This window comes from Dreissena polymorpha, chromosome 11 (assembly GCF_020536995.1).
Source record: "Dreissena polymorpha isolate Duluth1 chromosome 11, UMN_Dpol_1.0, whole genome shotgun sequence".
Lineage (NCBI taxonomy): Eukaryota > Metazoa > Mollusca > Bivalvia > Myida > Dreissenidae > Dreissena > Dreissena polymorpha.
This window is the reverse complement of record NC_068365.1, coordinates 82733449-82757989: the sequence shown is the minus strand read 5'-3', so window position 1 is coordinate 82757989 and position 24541 is coordinate 82733449. Positions and strand designations below refer to the sequence as shown.

The following is a 24541-nucleotide window of genomic DNA, read 5'->3' as shown; positions in this document are numbered from 1 at the left end:
ATATTACGTTGAATGAATAGGTGTATTTACTATCCTTTTTTTAGCCACATTAACCATTTAGCATGCCACTCATGTGTGTATTGTAATAAGTATACATGCTTGTGTATAAGCAATATAATTGAACCTGGATGTTTACAAACATACCTTTTAAACTACTTTCAAATTGAAAAGTATCCATGGTTAAGTTGTAGTGCTTCCGCTTTTGTTTCTTAAGATCAATCGTCAAAACATCAGATGAGGACATTTATTGTTAGAAAAGTTTAGAAAATATTCCAAGTAATAGAATGGTGTCAGTAATATCAACTTGCCAATAGAGAATCACATGCCGAACAAAACGTTACATATTTTCATTACAATTTTGTCCTTTTGGCTTTTGTGTATATATACAAAGATGTAAAAGTAAATGCTTCTGTATTATTTTTCTGTATTATTATTTTGCCGCAGTACACTTCTGATTTTTTTGCAAAATTGACCAATGAAAGTACGACAATAAAAAAATATTATATGATCACAAAAACTATAAATAAACGTTTATAACGCTGTCATTTAAACATATTTCAGATAAATAAAAGGTTTTATTGAAAATAAATGAAAATTAGCTATATTAAAATGATGTACACAAAAGCGCCCACTATTGCCAATAAAGGATCACTGTTTACAGCATTATCACTCATGTAAGATCAACAGTTGGGGAATCTTTTCAGAAATGTGTAACAGTGTGCATTTATCCAAGGGACACACTATGCAACAATTGTTTTGATTTGATTATACTTTTTCATGAAATACACGAAAGTCACCCCGTATTGGTGTTACCCCCTATTCGCAAGTTGACTGTAATTAAATGTAATGGCATTTATCAAAAATACAAAAACAAATAAAAGGTCGGTAGGTAAATCAGAAGAATGAATTTGTAATTGCAGTAAAATAGAATGTTGTATCATGTGATGCAATTTTACATTGATATTTTAATATCATGCGTTATGTCCTATAACAATCTTGTGTATTCTTACAAATAATTGTTTCTGTTTTATTTGCGTTCCAAATGTATGAGAGGTAATTTGAATCCGTCAAAGCCACATGTTATACAAAACAACGTTGAATGTATTTAATAGTTTCCACTAGTGTGCTATGATAAAAGCTGATCCATTTATAATCCATTCAAAATTGCACATATGCAAAGAAAACAAACAACAAACGAGCAAATTTGTTCATAAACATTAAAACCTTATTTACTGTATTTTTGCAACAAGTGACACATAAGTACACAATTTATGTATAGCAGAAACTTTAAAACATGTATAACTTAAATCAAAATAAAAGATATATTGCATTTAACTGTTGTAATACACGTGTGAAAGCATTACTGTTTTTCTACGATACAGCCTTAGTACGCTACTGATCCGTTGATTTTCACTTGGCTGTACCAATGCTTTTTCGACATGGCGGATTACACAAAGTCTGACAATTTCCTCAAATTCCAATATATGCAAAACATAATAGCAAATTCAAACTTAGAAACCCTAGATAGGTACATACACAGAAAAACACGCGTTTATACGCACGAAGGTGGATTTATAATCACAAAAACGTTAATGAATTGCATGAATTATTATGCAAATATTACTGTACAATCATAATGGGTTTGAATTATGCATTACTTATTTAGTAATTGTGCAACAACTTACTAGTATACACTAGTAAACAGGTGATTTTTTAATGTTAGGCAGGGAATGTTTACAGGTTGCCCATATCTTCACGAACAGAGTCTTCGGCTATGTTAGTCAATAGTTTATCACTACGTATGTTGTCTGAATACCTGAGTATGCAGTCTGCAACACTGTAGCTAGAATCAAACGGTTTCATTAAAGGATCACATGGGTTATCAGGCTGGTTACTTATTATATCTAAATCAACAGATGCTTGACGCTTTAGGCCTGCGATAACGTGCGAGCGTTTAGCTAAAGCGGCGGGTGAGTCATTACTGGTATTCGGAATCATCACAGTTCGGATCACCCCAATAGCGAACTTGTTTGTTGGAAGTCTTGGAGACATTGAACCGGACATGAAGTCGCTACCGTAATTCCCGGATACTGTGCTATCACGTCTTTGAAGGGGTGGATCACATAAACAATGAAAACAGAAAATACAACACGTGTAATTTGAGTCCCTGGCGGAATACGCAGAGTCTTGTCGGCGGAAGGTTCGAACCTGTGCATCCTTGTGTTTGGGAGATACGAGTTTACGGATTGTGAAAATGAGACGCGAGACGACCTCGCGTCGTAGCAAGATGTAAACCCAGGGGTCAAGGATCTGATTGAGCGAGGCGAAGCGGATAATGAGCAGATCAGTGCGCATGTTCACAGGAAGTAGCTTGGTTTGGTTGAGGACAATTCGAATCTGAAATATAAACACAACAATAGATGCGTTAATATATATGTACAAACTGCACATGCTAATCAGTGACCGTAGTTTCCGGCTTAGCAAGATGTTTGTGTAGACGATACTTCCTTTAAACGAAATATTTCATTAAAGCTGAAAGTGTTGTCCCTGGCTAAACTGCGCGACCTACATACGTGTTATATGATATTCGTAACTCTGGATGAAAACAATGCAATTACCGGCCTAAGCTGTGTCATTATTTGTCAGAAACCGAAACAAATGTAGTCATTAATAAGCAAGACCCTTTAACTGAGCACAAAAAGGAGATGTTTTAAGATTCTTTGTTGCTTAATTATTTCCGGTTTTAAGCTACCCTCCTATATATGAAGCATATCTCTATAGTATTTTTTTTTTCTAAATTACTGGTCTGTTTACAAACAATGTTTTCATCAAAACAGTTCTGCTATAAAACCGTATAATGCATGCTTATACTGGCACCAGTGCAATACCATGATGTATTGGAATATGTATCACTGTCACATTTTACATGCATGGGTTGTGTTTACAAAATGAAATATTTGGCTGAATGGAACATGACTAGTAATCACTAAGACAGCAATGGCTAATGTTGAAGACATCGATATTTGAACAGTAAATGCTTAAAATGTACACGAATGCATACTAGCTATCATGTGTATTCTACTTATAAACAGTAAATACATACGGAATATTACGCAAGTCATTTGTTCTCAGAGTTTTATCAGTCGAGTGGCTTGTTTGATGACGAATCAAGTGTTATACGAAATTGCACACGCCACGAGACTGATACAAACTCTCGGAACAATTGACTAGCGTAATATTCCTTTTATTATATACAACAACTAACGAAACAAATTAACGATTGTATTTTTTTTTCTTTAGCAAAACTGACAAAACAATGAATAAAACGGTACGCCATAGTTTATTCTAGACGCGTATGAATACAGTTTATGTAAATTAACGTGTACACAGTTTTCCGACACGCTTACCTTAATGACATCGTTAATCCAATGTTTATAACAATTAAGTTGACAACTTAAATCCAATATAAATAACAAAAACGTAGAAACGATATGCAGTTCCACTTGTATTCTTTCATGTCTTTATCGAAACTTAGTTTTAACCGCACACTTTTATTGTTTTCTATCGAAATATACATTTATGCATGACAAACGCCTACTCCGAAATACGTTTTTTAAAATCGATGTTTTAAACAAACAGTTTACTGTTAAAAAACACCACGTCCAACATGTCCTTAAATTCCAGAGAGTTTAAATAAAACTATTGTGTTTCGTCACAGAAATGACGCCACACGATGTACAACGTAATATATTTCGTAATTTAAAATAGGGGTTTTCTATTATCGGTGCGCGTAATGTGACGTCATTAAATGGGTCGAAGAAAGTAGTCCGGCTAGTATGGTAATACAGAATCGGAAAACAGCGAGTAGCATAATACGGGATTTATTTTAACGATTGATACAACCTGTATTTTGTTAAAAGCATTAAACAGATATATAATAAATAACGTTATATACATACATCATGTTGTGTGTATTATCTGATCCATTTGTATGCTAGTAATCAAGCGCGTGATACGGTCCATTAAACTGGAGCAGTTAATTACTAATGGGTGCATAACGTTCATGTTTACTCAATTACTTGTTTCAATTAACAAAAAAAGGTAATATACTCAACTAAAAGTCATCTTTTAAATATTATATAATACAAATAAATATGTTTATACCGTACCAATACGAAATCAAATAATTACATAATTTAATATGTTTCTGATATACTAGTAGAAACACCAACATTATTATCGCATATAAATGGTCGAAACAATTGAGAAAACAAACGTATATAAAGCATATTCAAAATTGGAGAAAATGAAACTAAAATGTACAAACAACGCGATACAATTTACATACATGTTTCATTTCTGGTAAGGACACATAGTAGAGCAAAGATAGAAATTATATTTAAGAAGACAGAAATTGTTGTTATTATTTAACAAACCCTTTACAACTTTAGTGAATTTAACATGATGGCCCGTTGTTATCATCCATTTATTGTGTTAAGTTTAAATATGCATTGAATTATGTATTATTGTCATCGGCAACTTAATGTTTATGAATGTTAACTTGACTGTGGTCTGTGCGACACAATCATTGTTGGGTCAACAGTATCGTTACGCCATCTACTACAAGACATGCCAACTTAACGCAAGACATTATTCTCGTTAGGATCAATGCAGTCCGTAATGTTTGCAATATAATGTTGATGATCTGTTACGAAAGGCTTTTTGAAGAAAAATATCCCTTAGAGTAAATGTCATATGACATTAAACTATAAACAAGAGTTATCAAGATTGTAACTGTTGCAGGAGTAAAAGTCACTGAATGACACGCGTACGTATAACATATATATTTCGAATAAAGAAAGGAATCAAATGTGCTTTCTGTGCAATTTTCCGTCTCTTAAATATCGCTTCCTTTATGAGCATCCCATTTATCATGCAAGCAAGTGAATCGTTTTTTCGCATGAGAAATAAACCCAGTCTGATTCCTGGCGATTAATCACTTTAATATCAATCTCAAATAACAAAATAAAGTATACATCTACATGTACGATGAGTAATGTATAAACGATTAAGCCTCTTATTTTAAAATTCAAACACTTACAATCTAAACTCATTTTACATCCTTTATGTAAATACTTAAAACACCATTTCAACTCCAATCCTTCCAATCACACATATCCACTAACATGAAAAAACACACAAAGACGTTTACATTCAGCCCGATTAAAAGTTCCTTACCAATTCTTCAAACTTTAAATTTACCAAAGCAATACTCACTCTCTCCTCATGCATTCCTTATCAATAAGCTTATTCAATATGTTGTGTATACATTGATCACATTGTATTAATGCTTCTATACATATCACTTGATTGTTGACATTAGAAACCAAATTAATAAGACATTACGTCACGTCATCACTTTACCTTTGTCAAATGTTTCGTACTATTTTTTCTGTCATCTGTTCGACAGTAAACAATTGTGTTAGTATTTTGTATTTTAAGAAATCACACATGAATTTACAGGGCTCAATGTTCGGCTTCAAAAACCTTGATTGTGTAAGTTATTTTCAACTTTCCTCAAAGAGGATTTTTTTTTTAATAACTATATTCGATGATTGTTCACATATATTCCTTGCGGTAATTATGTATTCAGTGTGAACATTAACTGCCAATTTCATTTATTCTCAAGTTAAATACTACTTAAACGTACCACAATGATTGAATATATCACAACAACTGTTTGTCATATAATTGTTAAAAAAACTATTAAAAAAAACTTGAACGTTTCCAACATATTTTCTTAAATAAAATATATTTATAAATAGGTATTGATTGTGTGTTGTATTCAGGAAAGTAAATGTTACACAGAGATTAATAACTTTTGTTTAAAGTGAGTACACAAGGAATAGTTATACCTGTTTTCAAATAAATAGGGAAACTATCATCTATATCAAATTCGATCGAATGTATATTTTCTGTTTTGATTGTGCCAAAATTAATGTGTATGATGTATTGAATTACCAACCCATGGGTGTATTATGAGAGTTAAAACTAAGAGTTCCGCTTGAAACATAATAGCACGAGGTTTATACCAAAACATACCATTAGGGTAAGTGAAAATCATAAAGGCAATACATCAATAAATAGTATTACGTTGACTGTGTATTGTCATTAATAAATATGGATGTGATGTTCGACGTATTAAGAATAATTTAAAATTGCACCATTTTAATAACGTATCCAGCGGATGTAATTAAAACTAAACATATACATAACTTTGCCTAAGTAAAATGTGTTGCACAAAATATGGTATTCTGATGAATGTATTGTTATAATTTTAATCACAGGGCATAAATACACTCAGTATTTGATACGAATGGGCGAATGTTTTATTATTTTACATTTCTGGAGCTACATACATGTGTGGGATATCAAGTTTTCTCAATTACACTATTAATTATATACTGACAAGTGTAATGTGTTGATTTGCGTGACAATTTATAAATCAACATGAGGTCTTCTATATTGGCTTTAATACAGTGAGTGCATATTTTAATAATGAGTTAATTGAAAATGAATTATCGGTAATGGAGATCGATTTCTCACATTTTTAAAAGCTGCATGTTTTTTATGTTGTATGACAATGAAATCATTACTATCTCAGCGAAAATTGTCTATTTTAAGCACATTTTTCTGATATGTGTATACCAAAGGCTATTCCCTCTAAATCATATCTTAAATTACCAATTAAACGTTGAAAAAAATTAACCTTAATCACTAACACCCAAGATTGTTAATTTGTAAAGCCCTGATTCATATCAACATATTCATAACCACGAGCCTTACATAATGTAGGTTTTTACCTACATATGATTTCGAATACCAAAAGGCATATACATGTGTTTGAGATTGATATATATGAGTGAAAACTGTGTACTGATTGACACTCTTCATTCATACAATACTAGGTCAAGTAAAAGTGGGTGCTATATTTTACCCAAAGTCAAAGGTTTTAGTGCTAAATCATTTGTATATAATGCTTGTTTTCTTTTGAACAAACTACCTTCCTCCGTAAGGAATATAACAAGTATAGCTAAATTTAGGTTGTCAGTTAAAACTCATCTTCTTAATATCTAATTATTCTTTTAGATCTGTATAGTTTTAAATTTATCCACATTTTAATATATCTACGTTTAAATGCAAATAATTGTCTTTTATAACCCAAATCTCTGATATTCATCTCATGCCTATCTATGTCACTACCATCGATATCCAACTTTCAAGGACCCGATGGAAATAAAAGATTAAGTTCTCTTTTTTGTGTAATCCTTGGTATAATTTTATTTGCATGGTTTCATTTCTCATACATGTTTATTGTTGTTCTATTGTAACATGTATGTATATATATTTTATCATGTTGTATCATTATACTGAAATAAATATATCCATCTATCTATCTATCTATCTATCTATCTATCTATCTATCTTTCTTTCTTTCTATCTATCTATCTAACTGTCTATCTATCTATTTATCTATCTATCTATCTATCTATCTATCTATCTATCTATCTATCTATCTATCTATCTATCTATCTATCTATCTATATATCAAAAAAATAATTCAATACAGGTTTTGTGGTGATTATATATCTATGATTATATAGAAATAATGATACAAAAAGAACAAATATCATGAGAACAAATATTATATACATCCGCTTGTCTTTTATTTAGGGAAGGTTTCAATCCGGATGAATTAACACAATTAACATAATGAAGACCCAAGGCAAGTAACCAATCGTACTGCATGTACACACAAGGCAAGTGACCAATCGAAATTCATTTACACCCATGGCAAGTGACCAGTCTTACTGCATACGCATCCAAGGCATGTGGCAAATGGCAAACCAAGTGACCAATCGAGCTGCATATACGCCAATCTTAATACATCTGTATTTCTATATTACTACTTTTGTATTTCAACTTCTGTATTACAGCTTCTGTATTACTACTTTTGCAATTCAACTTCTGTAGAACTACTTCTGTTTTATGATACTCTGTATTACTATATTTGTATTATCAATTCTCTGTAACTACTAAAGAATTGACCACTTGTCAGCTGTCAATCAAACTCACGTAATAATCAATCAGATTTCGTTTATTGCGGCCACATGGTCCGACAAACAAACACTGTCTGAGTAATGGAATAAGCGTTTTATGAAAACACAACTTAGTTGGCGGAGCGATCGCGTATTTGGCGACTGGTCAATTATTACTTATGTATTACTAACTAAGAATTACTACTTCTGTATTACTATCTGTGTATTATAACTTCTGTTTTTCAACTTTTTTTATCAATTTCGTCGTAAATTTACTTCTGTGAGAATGCTCCTGTGTTACTGCTTATATTACTACTTCTGAGGTCCCAGACAATCATCTATAAATTATACTAAATTATGGTGATATTTTGTAAAAACGAAATTATATATTTAAAACTTGTATAACATGCCTCAAACAGCTGAAATGTTGCCGCTCTGTTGGACCTCGACCATTATAAGTAATTAAAATGCTTTTTATTTGAATCGGGAACCTCTAATGTTAAATAGTTGTGGCGAGCTCTGAGAGTTTTTGGTCCTAATTTGGACACAAGCATTTTGAGAAAATAGGATTTGAAATAAAGTTGCTAAATGTGTACTTATATTTTGTTTCAAATGCCAATTGTTTTAGATCATTTAACCGTTGCACACATAGTTCCTTTAAATAACTTTATATTAAGCATTATACAAATTTGACCCTTTAATTTTAATGAATTAACCGATTACTCCCAGTCTACCAAAGTTTGACATTGCAATGTATTAATTTAATACATGCAGAAGTTTTGTATGATTGAATTATTAAGTTAATCTGATAAATATAGCTCTTTTGCACCTACTTTTATTTGCAACACACTCGAACATGTTCTTGATAAATTCAAATCATAAATTGTTCATACAGTCGAAACCTGTCTGTGACTTGTGAATTGTTGTAAATTGAATTAAATGTGACTTGTTAGTTGATATTTTAAATAAACAAACAATATATTAGTAATGAGAAAATACACTGTTCTAAATAATACTGACGTGTACAAATAGCCACAATTCATTTCCACCTTAGGGGCAAGACGCATTAACTAAATAAGATTTCATCGAAAATAAATACTGATTACGCACGTAATTAAATATGATTTATCATAATTAATAATTTAATTAAAGACAATTTTTGTCAGAAACAACCACACACTTAAGAAAATTATATAAATTATAATCAATAAATGTAATTGCATATAACATACATATAAACAATAAAAATAATGGGAAACTTATTAATTGTACACCTGATATGAAAATAGTGGACCTTTAAATTATATAGATATCCTAACTTAAAATAAAACACAATTTGTTTTCATTGTACACAATTAATTTTATCCCGCTCTCATACAAAATTTACCATATAACAAACAATGGTATATATTTTGTGCACTTGGCCAAGGCACTTACAATAAGTGGAAAGTAGCATGAGCTGAACACCACTGTGATACCAATCAGCAGCACCGCCATCTGACACTCCGCGTAGCGCCGCGAGTAGCCGGAGAACGTCCGGGAGTCCGTGAAACTATTCTTCCGGCCGGACAGACCGCGCATCTTTGTGCGTAACAGCGTATACAGTACTATACAGTTACACGTAACCGTTACTGTAATCATGAGGAGTTCTAGGAATGCGAACAAGCAATTATATCCTCGATCGGTGTTATTGTCGGTATAATAGTCTATGAAGCACCAAGTGTACGGATACTGCAGAACTATTTCTCCAAAACCAATTAGAGGCAAGCTCGCAACTGACGCTGCAAACGTCCAGGCGCTGAGAAGAAAATAAGTAGCATGCTTCTTGCGAAGTCGAGCGTAATACAGATAAGGATGTCTTATGGAAATCAACCTTTCGATGGCCATTAAACACACTATTGTTGATGTTGCCACTCCGGAGAACACCATCATAAATCCGAAGTATTTACATACATGAATTCCACCGATCCATTTGAAATCATTGACATACGTAGCAATCACTAACGGACTCAGACTGGTTGTACCAACAAGGTCAGTAATCGTTAGACCGGCAACCAGTCTGTAGAACAATTTCCGTTTCTGGTCTCCCGGGGACCTGTAAAGCACGATAAGCGCAAGCACGTTCCCAAACACGCCCATGCTGAACATGATGCTGCTGCCGACAACACTGTTTTGCTTTTTTATCGCGGATATATTTACTAACATTTGAGTTTTATTTCCGTTTATTCCATTAAACATGTCCCCCGGATCCTCAAAAAACGATACATTCACCAATGAACTATTTTCCATATCACCTCATGAATGAAACGAATTTTACACATTATAAGTTAACATTTTATGTTGTAATATACTACTTATTGAATATTGATAGGGTTTAATCCAAAGCGCAGTGCTGCGTGTTGAGAGTCTGTCGAAGATGATCCGAACTGTTCTGCCTTCGAGTTGAACAATAGTCCCTGTGTATGTGCCTTTTGCATTCCGATATTCTGTATTTAGCTCTCGGTATTGGAGAACATCTCATACTGCAAGAAGCGTCCATTTGAAAACTGTGAATGGTTTTAAGAAAACTTTCACGTATTCAATGTCAATAAAATGATACTGATTTAGGGCTTATTTTGGTCGCCTGTACATGCGTTGTGTTAGTTCCAGGACTCATCAGGTTGTGTTTATCTACAAATACAACATTTAGTTTAAATAATATGCACTGTTACTTCACTTTTTTGTAAGCATCAAATATCGGAATCAGTAGTGTTCAAAAGCCAAAACTGCGATTGGCAAACTATTTTCTAAAGATCAAAAGTGTGTTCTATTCCGATCTAAGTGTGAGGTTTGAAATGTCTTTAAATCGTTATAATACTCAATGTTTTGTTTGAGCCGACCAAAGACCAAGAGCAATAGTGGTGGTACTTTCAATCCTTTTGTATCCATGTTTGAATTATTATCCGTCTGTGATTGGCTAATCGTTTACTTGCCTTCAATAATAGCGTATAGTAACACTTGTTTAAGAACCACTTTTATCAATGTGGTTGTATGATGCTTGAATTTTCCTTCTATAAAACACATACAACACTATTGATTTATATAGACATATATAATAATTCAAAACATATAAAGTAGTTTTCATATATCTATGTAAAGTAGGTATGAATAGTACGTATCGTTACTATAAATAGTAACACTTTGACGTCGCGAGCGGATCGTTATACCATACTTAAAATAATCAACAAAAGAATCCCCCATAAAAATGTGATGATTAAAAGCAGAATTAAATCGGAATTATTAAAATATCGATTCCAATTGAATATGTACTGTAGATAAGATTGATGTCACTATTTAAGCTCTAACAGGTTTCATCAAAACAAAATTTAGTAAACGATAAGTTTATACCATGCTTATATAATAAATTAAGAGCGATATGCAATGTCATTTTTCTTCCTTCCTTTTAAATATGGTCATATTAAAAAGTTGTTTTTTTTAAGGGGGGGGGGGCAACGTGTGTATGGAATGCCAACAATTCTGATCAAAAACACGATTTACTCAATCATATGACGTTCGAAGTTTCCAATTACGCATGACAAACACACAATCCGAAATACATTCTTAATTGTTTCGATGTTGTTGTTTTTATATATTGTACTGTTTAATAAACTACCATGATCGAATTGTTGTTTCTAAAAGTCTCAGGTTTAACTGATGCATTTCGTCACAGAAAATTACGCCACATGCTATATCACATTGTGTAATCAATTCAATGAAAATTAAAGTACGTAGCTGGTCCGGTAATCAATGCTTGTGAATGAGAACAATATGAGATGTTAACTACAGCGCATGTGATGTTGGCAGCGGGCTGACTATAGTCGCACAGTTTTTATTTGTCTAAACGGTCAGCGGACGAAAATTGGAACCATGTCATGGTAATGTTGACATCTCTCATTATGTAACTCGATATTACATACGATGCTGTCCGGTAATCTTGCGCATTTAAGGGTCAATTGGTTTAGAAACATGTTCTTTTATAAATTGACAACAAAATATCTAAATGTATTATGAAAATAAGAAGTTCATGTGCTTATTAACACTTATTATTAACACTGGTTAATTCAGTGAAGAACTGTCTTATTTGATTTCAAAACAAACATGACTCACCTGATTTTCAAACTATCACAGTGTCCGGTAGTGTTGCTCACATGATGTAATGACCTCATTTAGGCAATATTGTAGACATATGGTGTCTATTTAGGGACAAACAAACATTCCAGAAAATTATTAAAAAAGCAGTTTGTAAAACCATTCTAATTTAATGTGGATATTTCGGTTTAGTTGATGATGATGGTGGCACTATGTTGACTGTAGCCAAAAAAAACAATAAACATATAAAATGATTGATTTCTAGCGTGAAAAATGTTTATGCATAACAGGTTTAATTTTACCCTGATCATGTTTCCATAGTTTACAGAAAATATAAAAACTAGGCCATTGCGCATGCGGAGACCATACCAAATTTGGATTGACAGAAAGGCGGGAAATAATAACAATGTCTTCTTATGCGATATATTTTCAATGGCCAAAAAATACCATAACTGATTGGATATTGTACAATGGAATGCTAAATTACACGTTGGATTTGTGAATTCTTATTACACAGTATGAAAACGCTAAAGACTGCAGGGAATGTGTCGAATTTATCGTAAGTATGTCGGTGTTTACGATACATGTATGATGTATAAATATGACGCAACCGGTGTTAAAATGTAATAATCGAATTTTTTATTTTGCATGGAATACGTACATTTGAAATCCGTTAATTTTTAACAATGTGAAATTTCCTCTTTCATCACTTAAAAAACCATTCTTCGTCGCAACTGCGGAGTGCGCAAGATTACCGGACGCGCAAGATTACCAGACTTAACTGTACTACCGTTCAACAAAGTGATCGAAAACAACAGGCGTTTAGGTTTTTAAAATAAGCAAAGCGACAGAAAGCAACTGAAACAACGCGTAGTACTTTAATTCGCTATAACAGATGCATCTAGTAATACTAAGGGGTAATATTAGCTCATTAAGATCTAGATATATATTGCAAAAGTAAATATGCGCAAGTAAAATCAATGCATGTTGACTCAATTACGACGCTCAATTATCCCGATCAATCTCTACAGATAATATCGTACGATGTAATTAGTTGTACGTAACAACAGTAGTATACTACAACGATAAACAATAGCAGCAGGATATATATCGAAAGATCCTGTATTTATAAAACCAGCACATTTTATGTATTGAATACCAACGCCAAGATCTTCGCGAAATTCCACGTTTACTGTTATATATCAAGAATGTATATTTTCCAAGTAATATGTTACTTCTGAATACAATATAAACCTGGTAAGCGATTACATGAGTAATTATAGAATTTTGTAGAAAATATTTTCGCGTAAGCGTCACGTTCAATATATCTGCACATATAAATATAATATGAAAAGTTACCCAATAAAACATATTTCCAATAAATAGATGTTCTATATTCCAAAATAATGTTACCTTCAGTAGATCCACATTCGTACTTAGAATGTAAAATATCATTTCATAAATCTCAATTGACCATTTTATCAAATACTCCCTTCTTACTATCTTCGCTCGAAGGACATTTCTTCCTCAGTGAAAATAGTCCAAAAGCAGGTCGGCCAGAAACTATTATCTATCGAACTTCACAAATCTCGAGGTGCTCATAGCATTGTAAGTCCTTGAAACAACATGACGACAATTAATAACACCTGTTTAATCTCAACAATGCAAAATTATGCCGCCGGGCCACAGCATATATTACGCTTGATAATGTCAAGTTAAGTAAAACAAATATATCAAACAACACAATCCGCTTACAATAACTTATTTTCATCATTCGACCGCACATTATTCCCTTCGGGATATCAACTGAACTTTGTATTTAACGAAGCGTTAAATTAAAAGTAAACTTTACCGCACTGAAATTTCCGTCGGTTCAGAAAGTATATAAACACACAATGTCAATCCATGTTCACGTACAAAACATCATTCCGCATAATTCGCAAAACTTCGCAAGTCAAAGTTCCGAGCTATCACACGCTCTTTCATGACGACGTTTGGTGTATTAATGGTGCACGTGAACGCTACTCTTGACGATAGAAAACTCTCGGTGAACCGTTTGTTTGATGCACTTTAGTAACTCGATGATAACTTCTTAGATTAAACCATGAAATATTCGGTTGGAATTACGTCCATCGGTCGGTCGGTCGAATAAGTATATTTTCTTGTATATACAATAAACTTACACTCGTTAAATCCTGTATTTTATCTTTACGTTCTTAATAATGTGTTTATGCTTGATAGTAAGCGATGCGTTATCATCATCATCATCATCATCATCATCATCATCATCATCATCATCATCATCATCATCATCATCATCATCATCATCATCATCATCATCATCATCATCATCATCATCATCATTATCATCATCATCATCATCATCATCATCATCAATCATCATCATCATCATCATCATCATCATCATCATCATCATCATCATCGTCACCATCATCATTATCATCATCATCATCATCATCATCATCACCATCATCATCATCATCATCATCATCATCATCATCATCATCATTATCATCATCATCATCACATCACCGTTTTCACCACCCCTACCACCACCACCAACATCATCATCATCGTCATCATCCTAATCATTATTTCCGATGACAATAGTACAAGGATTTTACCTGCGTCATGCAAATAACGGCCTTATGCTATATTGGACCAGCGCAGTCTGGTAAGAAAATATGCTGTCGACTGTAAAGTCGCGCAAGTTGTTTTGTATCATTAGCGGATAGGGTAGCTCCTAACGAGACTGCAAGGATTGAATTTGGCCCATTTCGCTTCTGTCATTTGTTAAATTCGTTTCAGAATTTGGTCACATGCTTTAATGGGACAAAAATGTGCTTATAATAATTTATTCACTATAACATGTGAACGGTATGATGTATTCATTTGAAATATATAAATAGGTGTGTTACACATTTGTATGATATTTAAAAGATGCACAATTAAATACGTTTGCTGCACGCGATACAACAAACTCTACATCGCTCCTAAGTGTAAAGGTAACGGATACATTTGTATTAAACTGTTCGTATGGCTTGATAGTCCAATGTTGGTTTTAATCAAAGTATTATTTGAACTAAATTTATTGAGTGCATTTGTATTTTTTCCGATGAAATGAGTTATGCTTTAAAACAAATTCGTCATAAGGTATAATGTATGCATGTTAAACTCTCAACCAAACAAGATTGTTTTTCCAGTTTAGCAGACGCGTCCTATTCTTCAAGTACATAAACGCGCCAGGGTCACACACTAAATGATAAGGTCACATAGATAATCCGCCGCGACATAGCTAATAATAACGTTGTATTTACCCCCCCCCCCCCCCCCAATAGATTGCTTCTCCGGTCTGAAACACGATTGAATGTGTCAATAAACACTTCAACGATTTCGGTGAAACAGGGCTTCTTGTATGTATACGTATGAGTAACATAATATTTATGAATATTTGCTTGAAAATATTTTCTCCAACGCTATATACGGTTTCTTTACGTGTTTCTTCCTCGACGACATAGGATGAAATCTTGTGTAAATTAAAAAAAAAACATAGTATGCTATCCAAAACTTATGGTATGAACTACCTTATAAATAAAACGTTGTGAAAGGCATATGTTACGCATAATGAAAGCACATTAATTGATTAACGCAACATAGCAAATATTCATAATTTGTTACGCAAACACACGTGATCACCGACAACCGTTAGGTAAAGTGTTTATTATATTTATGAAACTGGCAATTTTGCGATATATAAACAAATTTAATATGTCCCAGTGATCCCTTTGAAATATAAGCAACATAGTGGTAATAATCTCTATTTGCAGCCTGTCGTATAGCTCATCAACAGAAACATATACTTTACTTAAAGAAGAAACTTACGCAACCCACACACACGTGACAAGAATACAACATGTTGATGGTATAATTGATAAGTTATTGATTGATTTACATGTATTTTAATATGCCCGTCTTACCAAATCCGATATGAGCTTTTCATGTGTTTTCACACTGACTGTGACATAGTTTACAATCAGTTTCCTTTTCTCCATCACATTGAACAAATTTTTTGATATTCACAAAAACAAACTTTAATCTTTTGTTTTTCTTTATTTGTGTTCTTTAATTTTATAATCACGATTGCATTATAACAAACGTCATAATTGCGCCAATAAACCTGTAATACTTATTAAAACAATCCTACCATCTATACAAATGATTGCAGTTTATATATGAGACATTGCACCATTTATAATGTCTTTGAATAACAAAGAACGGTTAATGAATTAATGCACTTCTCGAAATACACGAAATGCGCATAATTTTCGTATGAGTCACCGTTATTGTTAAACATTCTTATCACTGTTTATATAAATACAAATATGTTTCTTAAAGAGATGATCGCGTTTCGCGACAATGATCCTATTGCGCCTTTGGCGATTCCAACGTACCCTGTGTCCTCGTAACAACGCACTCACAAGGCCAGTAAGGTTTGGCCGGGGTTATTCGTTTGACGAGACCTAGAAAATTAAAGATCGTGGTGAGTGTGTGCTCGCCAATCATATCAACTTATCTGTATTCGAAAATCATCTTTTATTCATGAAAAAAGACAATTGCTGAAAATCACTATCAACATACCAGATGACGTCACGAAAACAAACATGATTGCGTCATTATTATGCGTGGAAATGCAGCTAGGTTTATACCACGGGGTGTTGTGCATTACAGGGATAAAGACTTGCGATATGGTTTTCGTATTATATTTTAAATTGTATGTCATTGATATTCCCTTAGATAGACATATTTTTTATATAATGATGATTCTACTCATAATGTTTCCGGTAAACGTTCCATATACAAAACGAACTGCACAATTTCATTTGATACATACATGGTGTGTTCTCAAATTCATGTTATTAGCTCCAGACAAATCAAAATTAATTGTGATTGTTTAACGAAAAAAAAATAAACAGTTATTGTCCAATTAAAATAAAGGCGAATTGCAATGTCTATGACAATGTTTTTAGGAAATACATGTAAATATTTGGTGATTATGATGATTATTATTATTATTATATTCTTAGAATAAGTTTTATTATTATAAATTTATTTTTCATTTTTATATTAATAGTATTTTGCAGGTTTGATCGATAATACGTTGCTAAAAGACGGTTGCACTTTCCCATCGGTGTTTATCAGTTTATGATTTTCCGGGTTTTACTTAAACGTTTAAATGTATAATAATGTTAAGATACAAACCAATTCAAATGTAAGCTATTCAATTGATGGTACCTACCATTCATTGCTAATCTCGGTCTGTTTGTAGAACACAATAATGAAATCGTACCAAAATAGCATTGAAGCCCGTAACTGTATTATCCAGTCATCTCAGTTCAGATGTTTTACCAACTGGATCGCAATTGAATAATGGTTTTAGAGTCAGCATTATTATTTATGTAAAATATTTTTCGTGTTTACGGTATTAGTTTTTCAGTCAGAAAATAATCTGAGTTCATGAAAGTATGAAGTGAAAAAGGCGTAAGTTCGCCATTTGTTTAAGTTATTTCATTCATAAAACAAAAATAGACTCTTCATACTGTCCGCTTGAACTAAAACTGTAAATTGGCCACGATAGCGATCAAACCGCGGGCTATAATAGCCGATAAAGGATTTAAGTTAACTTCCTGTTTTTGCGAGCGTTGATAGGTAAATGTATCAGGCTTAAAGTTAAACGCCCATTGAGGCGACAGTGTCAACTATTTTGGTAATACGACTTCACCAAATGTGTACCGATATTTGACCAACAAATTGAGTTCAAGTGCTGCATATTTTCTTGGTTATTTAACGACAAATAAAAGATAAGTAAAATACGAGCGTATCAATCGTATTTTTACATAAAAATAATGAAATTCAAGAAAATTAGCAGGAAATACATATTTTAGAACAGGCTAGTCTTTAAGTTAGGCAAGTGTCCAACCGTTTATATAATAATGGGAAATTTCATAAAACGCAAATATAAAATAAATTGTTACGCACAATATTCATATAAACCTAAATACTGTTTAACTGGTTGTCTACACTTTCGGTGTTACAAGTAATTTTACTGCTACTCCGTTTTAGACGACCTGTTTTATCGGACATACATGTTTTTTCCATGCTTGTCGTTTTCAAATTTATCACGAAACGAATAATTTATTTAAATATTTGAGCGTATACTTAGTATTGAACTTCCAAGTGCAAACGATTTCATTGAAATATTGCAAATTGTTCTCTACCAACAAGTTACCGTTCTGATAATACAATAATCAGAGACAAACATTCTTATTAATGTTAAGCAAAATGTTTAAGTCTAATATTGAACTTTGTGGTTGGTATGGCGATCACTTGAAAGTTAGGTAAGCACAAAAAATGTAAGTTAAACGTACCTTGGAAAGATTTCCACAAAAGTGTATCTCCAATTAAGACATTATGTAAAGGTCACACGCATCTCCACCATTGCAAGACGTTCGGTATGCGATGTTTTCTTTTCCGTGGCAGCTGACGTTGTATGTACCGACTGTCCTGGAATTTACTTCAACAAGAAATGTTGTAAATCAATCACCTATGATACAATCAAGTGGAAATACCACTGCATAGCATCTGACCTAGTCAATTAAATAAATAACTAATAAACACATTTCCTACCGGTTAATTTTGACACATGATGATAAAAATCGCAGCCACTTTGTATTGAGTTACAAAGGAGAGCCCATAGTCAATTAGATGCAACTGTCACTATATTTGTACAAAGGATTGAAACCCATGTTTGAAAGATCAATTTATTTAGACAAAATTGAAAATTCGAAATTTAGAAACATAATCGCAAAATTGAGATTATCTTCCCATGTTCTATTTATAGAAAATGGTAGGCACCAAAATATTCAAAGAAATGAAAGAACATGTACATTTTGTTCAATGAATGAAATTGAAGATGAGTACCATTTTGTTCTTATATGTCCTTTATATGATAATATTAGAAATACATGTATACCTGTTTTTTACAAAAGAAGACCAAGTATGTTTAAATGTGTACAATTGTTGAATGAGACTAGAAAATCTGTATTGATACGTCTAGCTAATTTTTGTATAAAAGCATTTAAACTTAGAGCCGAAAATTTATAGTCTTATGAGAGAACAGTTTTTTCCCCAAAATTGTGATTTTGTAAATAATTTATAACTGCATAATGTCTATATTTTATTTTTGCTCAATCACTAACGGATCATAATCATTTACTTAACTTTGTTTAACAATTAAGAGCCTTCTCTTTCTCTTTCATATTGCATTCTCACAAAAATCATCTATGTGTAAAAATGCATAAACATTTGTTGTTAGTTTGACGCATGTGTATGTATATGTATTTATGATTGATTTATTGTTTTTGACGATGAGCTGTATATGCTTAAGTCGCAAATAAACTATCTGTTCTGTTCTGTTAAGGGTAAAACTCGAAATTCTAAAACATGTATGTAATTGTAAAAGGCTGAATAATGTATATGTCTGCTGTCAGGAACTTTATTACTGACCGTTTTGATTGCAAATCATACGCTATTGTCATAATACTGCTAATGTTACATAACTAAGGTGACTTGCAAAGCACCAATACAAACTGCACAATAGATTAAACATATAACCTATGTCACCTTCTGCCGCACCATATGCTATATGTTACAATTATGTCGCACTATATGTTCCACATATCACTTATATCGCGTAATATGCTCCATAAATCATATACGTCGAACCATATGTTCAACATATCACTTCAATGAGCATTATTGTTAGTTGTATGTTAGTAAAAAGGCAAGCAAAACACAAGTATATACAACGGAAAGTATTGAAACGTCAAATATAGCTGAATCAGAGAGTATCTCATGCGCAAGGAAGGTGAACTTATTAACGTCCAGCACGCGCAGAGGTATCTCTGAGTGATTCCACGTTTTAAAACAACGTACGTTAAACACTGTGCACTGTGTAGGCGATGTTTTTATTGAAAGTATTTCAGATGTCACATTTTTATTTTTATATTAATTAATTATTACACTAATTATTTTAATATAACTAAGGTATGCTATATATGTAACGCGAAATGAAACAGGAACATTAAACATTGAACGCAAACAACTGTTGGTACATTAATATAACACTATTCAAACGAATATATTGAACCAAATGAACGTGTATGATTTACGAAATTTATATTGAAAGCATGATCGATTGATAAACAAAGAATAGAACATATATATCATTATAAACAACATAAAAAATGTGATACATGATCGGTGTGTCCATCTCAGAATGCCGCCATATCCGTTCTCAGTTTGCGCATTTAAATGTCGCCAACATTTATAATCATTAAAAGGAAGAACATTTATATGGATTCAAAAACATATAAATTGTTCTGAAATATGTGTAAACGTTTAATAAGTTTCTTAAAGAAATAAATTATAATAAGCAACGTCGTGACATCAAACGCATTTTTATAAATACTAAGAATAATTACAATTTTCAAAACGCGATATCTTATATCTTAAACAGTGGATGTTGTACTATTGTCTGTTTTATTACATGGTATCACATCTGTGAAAAATAATGAACAGAGCCCAGAGAACAATTCGACTATTGCTCAGGGAGAAAATAACTCTCAGGGCCATGTCAGTAAGCTAAATTCCATGAGAGCGTTTACTCTCGATAAATGTAGTTATGCCAAAACGTCAATGCTAGAATATGTACATGCTGTTGGTGGCAAAAGAAACGTAGAAATGGTTAGGTATGTATGTGTATTGTCTTTATCTCATATGGTATTGATATATATTCTAAATTGCAACGATTATAATTCAACTGAATTAATAGCTTGAATGCTGTAGGTGTGTTTACGTAATCAATATACGGTGACCAAATTATTATTCGCATTTTGCTTTAAATTTGGACGGTTTAACATATTGCACTGCAACTATTAACAAACACTATAAAATACGAACCTTTTTTATAGAAATGTTAAACAATCTAGTAAGATAGAACAATCTAGATTAACCAAATATCATACAGAAGCAAAAATAAGTATTTCTTTTCAACCGTAGTGCAGTTGTAAGACGAGGTAGACCTCTGTCGACACACATCAATTAGATGTAATTGTTGTCTCGCTAATTGACCGCGATAGTAACTGTCCGAGATACACATCGACCCGCGATTGTAATTAATTGCGATACTAATTGTTCGAGATACAGATCGACCCGCGGGCTGTCGAGGCTTTTACATCCTGTTCAGCGTGTGTGCATTGTAACGAACACATTTTACAATATATATTAGCCTTGCACTGTGAAAAGGGGCTTTAATGCATGTGAAACTTGATTTCTGCTTAGAAGAGACTTTCTAGAACCGAAATATAGTAAAGCGGAAAGATCGTCACTGATTAGCCTGTGCAGACTGCACAGACGACACATTTCCGCACATGCATTAAACTTCCTTTTTACAGAGCATGGCTCAAACATATGTCCATCAAGCAATTCGCGCGTTGGTGTCGGGGTCTCAACACTGTCTTGAGCGTAAACAGTGGTAGTATGATATACCTTCCACGAATTGATGAACCTATACACGTTATATCAATCTTTCTTTAATATTTGCGGTATTTATATTTAATTATAGAGGAACAAAATTATGTTTCTAAAATCATTAATCTTGTTTCAGGCCACGATTCTTGATTTTGTATTGAACTTTAATTTTACTTCAGCAGATCAATCAAAATAACGTGTGGTAATTAATTGTTCACGTTCAAGACGGAATAAACAAGAACAATCTCGGAGCTTGGCAAGGGCAAATTTTAACACATGTTAAGATCAAACAACTTATACAAATAATATTTAACAATTTGAAACGCGAGTTATAACTAAATAGTTTTTCTAAGCCGTTGCTAACGATTAAGCTTCTTAACAAATATCATAACTGGATCCCTCTCCGGCGGCTAACTGCAAACATCTCATATATTCGTTTACTTAGACTAGTGTAGGACGTATTGCGAACGTCATTCACAGCAATACAGAGGGAGGATATTGCATCAACTCGTTGTCCAAGTCAATTCGCACTATGAGAGCCGCAGCTCGTTAGTTCAGTTATTATGCATAGAGAAACACAATGTCAGTGGGGTATGTAGGGATATCTACACTACATTATATATTTTCGAAAATTATGTTCCACCGTGGTATCTGTTCGACCAAAATATAGTGACAATAAATACCCAGAAATATTATCTTGACAACATTTTTTGTATAACCTCCAGTAGTCATTTAGGTACAGACAGTGACCAATTGTCTTAAACAGGGAAATACCTATAAAAAGGAAATAACACATAAAACTGATTTAACATTGCGCCAACCTATTGAAACGGCCAATTAAAAACATTGGGGGCATAAACCAATTGCTGGCAAGCCTAATCTCAACCCAGAATTAATATCAAAACAAACAAATGTACGCATTAACCTCATAGCGTTGGGTCAACTTGTCATAATTCCCCGGATTAGTGTGTGGGTTTTCCTTTATGTAAGACATTTGAGAGTAAATATAGCAATAATTATCCAGAATAAGTTTCATGCGAGTAATTATTGTTTCCATTATAAATTGTTATCATACGATATATTATATACTGGAAACAAACCGCACTAGCAGTAACATTATCAACAAGAAATATCGTGAAAAATTTATAAGCTGCATCACACGCATATCAATTATGCTAGTGTTGCGCCAGATTTCGTGGCTTATATCGCTGTATTTGATATTATTGATCAAATATCTATATTTACAGAATAGAAAAACAAAAGAAGAATACAAAAAAAATCAAAACATACAGGTCAGCCGGCAACACACGAATCAGTCGTACATGTTTAAATATGTACACGCGAGTACTTCGAACAGACCTGTTTTTGTTGTTTGATTCAATTGTTAATAGTATCGTGAATCATCGCGCTCATGCTTAAAAAATTGGTCTATATGGTTGAATATTTTAATTGAATTAATCATAACTGGTACTTATCATGCAATTGTTGAAAACACATTACTAATCTATGGTTGACATACCATGCTAATATCGCCGAATATATTTATTTAATATCTTTCTGATCGAAATAAACTTCAATTGCACAAATTTTACCCGATAGCGTTTATATAACGATTTCTGTAACTGACCGCGAACTGACCTTGATAGCTTGCGGGTTGGAATGCAATGCATTTTAGTGAGGTAACTATTCCACTGCTTGAACGAATGCTTGTTTAAAGCTTTATACATTTACGTGTTTAACGGTCAAATTCGAAAACAGTTTTAAATAGGCTTCAAACTGTATATCAGGTTATTGAGCCACAATACTTATATGATATAAAAGTCATGAGTGCAAATAATGCAATATCGTAGTAATTACCAAATATGAGAAAACAGCCTTTAAGTACAAACGCTCTGGCGCTTCTAAATATGAAGGGGCACACACAAACTGTATTGATGACGAGAGTTGATTGTGAAACTGCTCTATCTCTCAGGCCTTATCATTAGAGATACAATTGTTTCATGTTGAATATGCAGTTAACAACGTTGCTAAACGATCTGAAGTATCCCTTTTCATACCCTATACTTCCCAAAATAGAAAGTCGTTTGAATAACATATTAATGTAAATGTGAAAACGGTTTCTATATTGCACGTATTCTACTTCGAAATGTTTCAGGCCTACCTGCGGGAAATGTTATATTCAAATTGATTGGTCGCTTAAAAAGGTCAGCTAAGGGGAAAAGCTGGGTTAGACAGCTACACCGAAAAATTAACCAGCACATCGGAATGGTCAAATGAAATATTGGTAAGTTTACATGCAAACTGCTGTAACCTACCAAACGATATGCCGTTTATATGGTGTGTGTTGGCAACTTAAACGCACTGTTTGTATTTATGTAAGTGTGGTCATGTAAACTGTGTTTGGAATTTTATTTTAAATATATTCTGGAAATCTGTTCAGCTGTTACAATTCAGTATTATTATTTTTTGAATCCGAAAAAGTTAAATTAGTGCAGTATTTGCATGCGTAAGATTAAGTGATCGTATAATATACCATTTATTGGGTCGTTGACCCTAGACTTAAATGCGATATTTATCGGTAAAATATAATGTAAACATCGGCTACCGCCTTTGTGAAAAAATAGCACAATCTACCAGTGGATTTAACATCGTATGCATTGCAATACTAGCCATGACCTGTGTAATATATTTGTGTGAGTTGTTAT

The 24541-nt window shown here is 32.9% G+C and overlaps 2 protein-coding genes across 4 annotated transcripts in view; both read right to left on the bottom strand.

Moving 5' to 3' along the window:
• Window positions 1–24541, bottom strand: part of LOC127851894 (translation initiation factor eIF-2B subunit gamma-like) — a 488689-nt gene that overhangs the window by 249906 nt on the left and 214242 nt on the right. The window lies entirely within an intron of this gene.
• Window positions 1720–10388, bottom strand: LOC127849981 (prostaglandin E2 receptor EP4 subtype-like). Its single transcript, XM_052382717.1, has 2 exons — window positions 9537–10388; window positions 1720–2397 (listed from the first exon to the last, which is right to left on the bottom strand). Exons 1-2 carry the CDS (start codon window positions 10386–10388, stop codon window positions 1735–1737), a joined length of 1515 nt encoding a protein of 504 aa, XP_052238677.1. The 3' UTR covers window positions 1720–1734.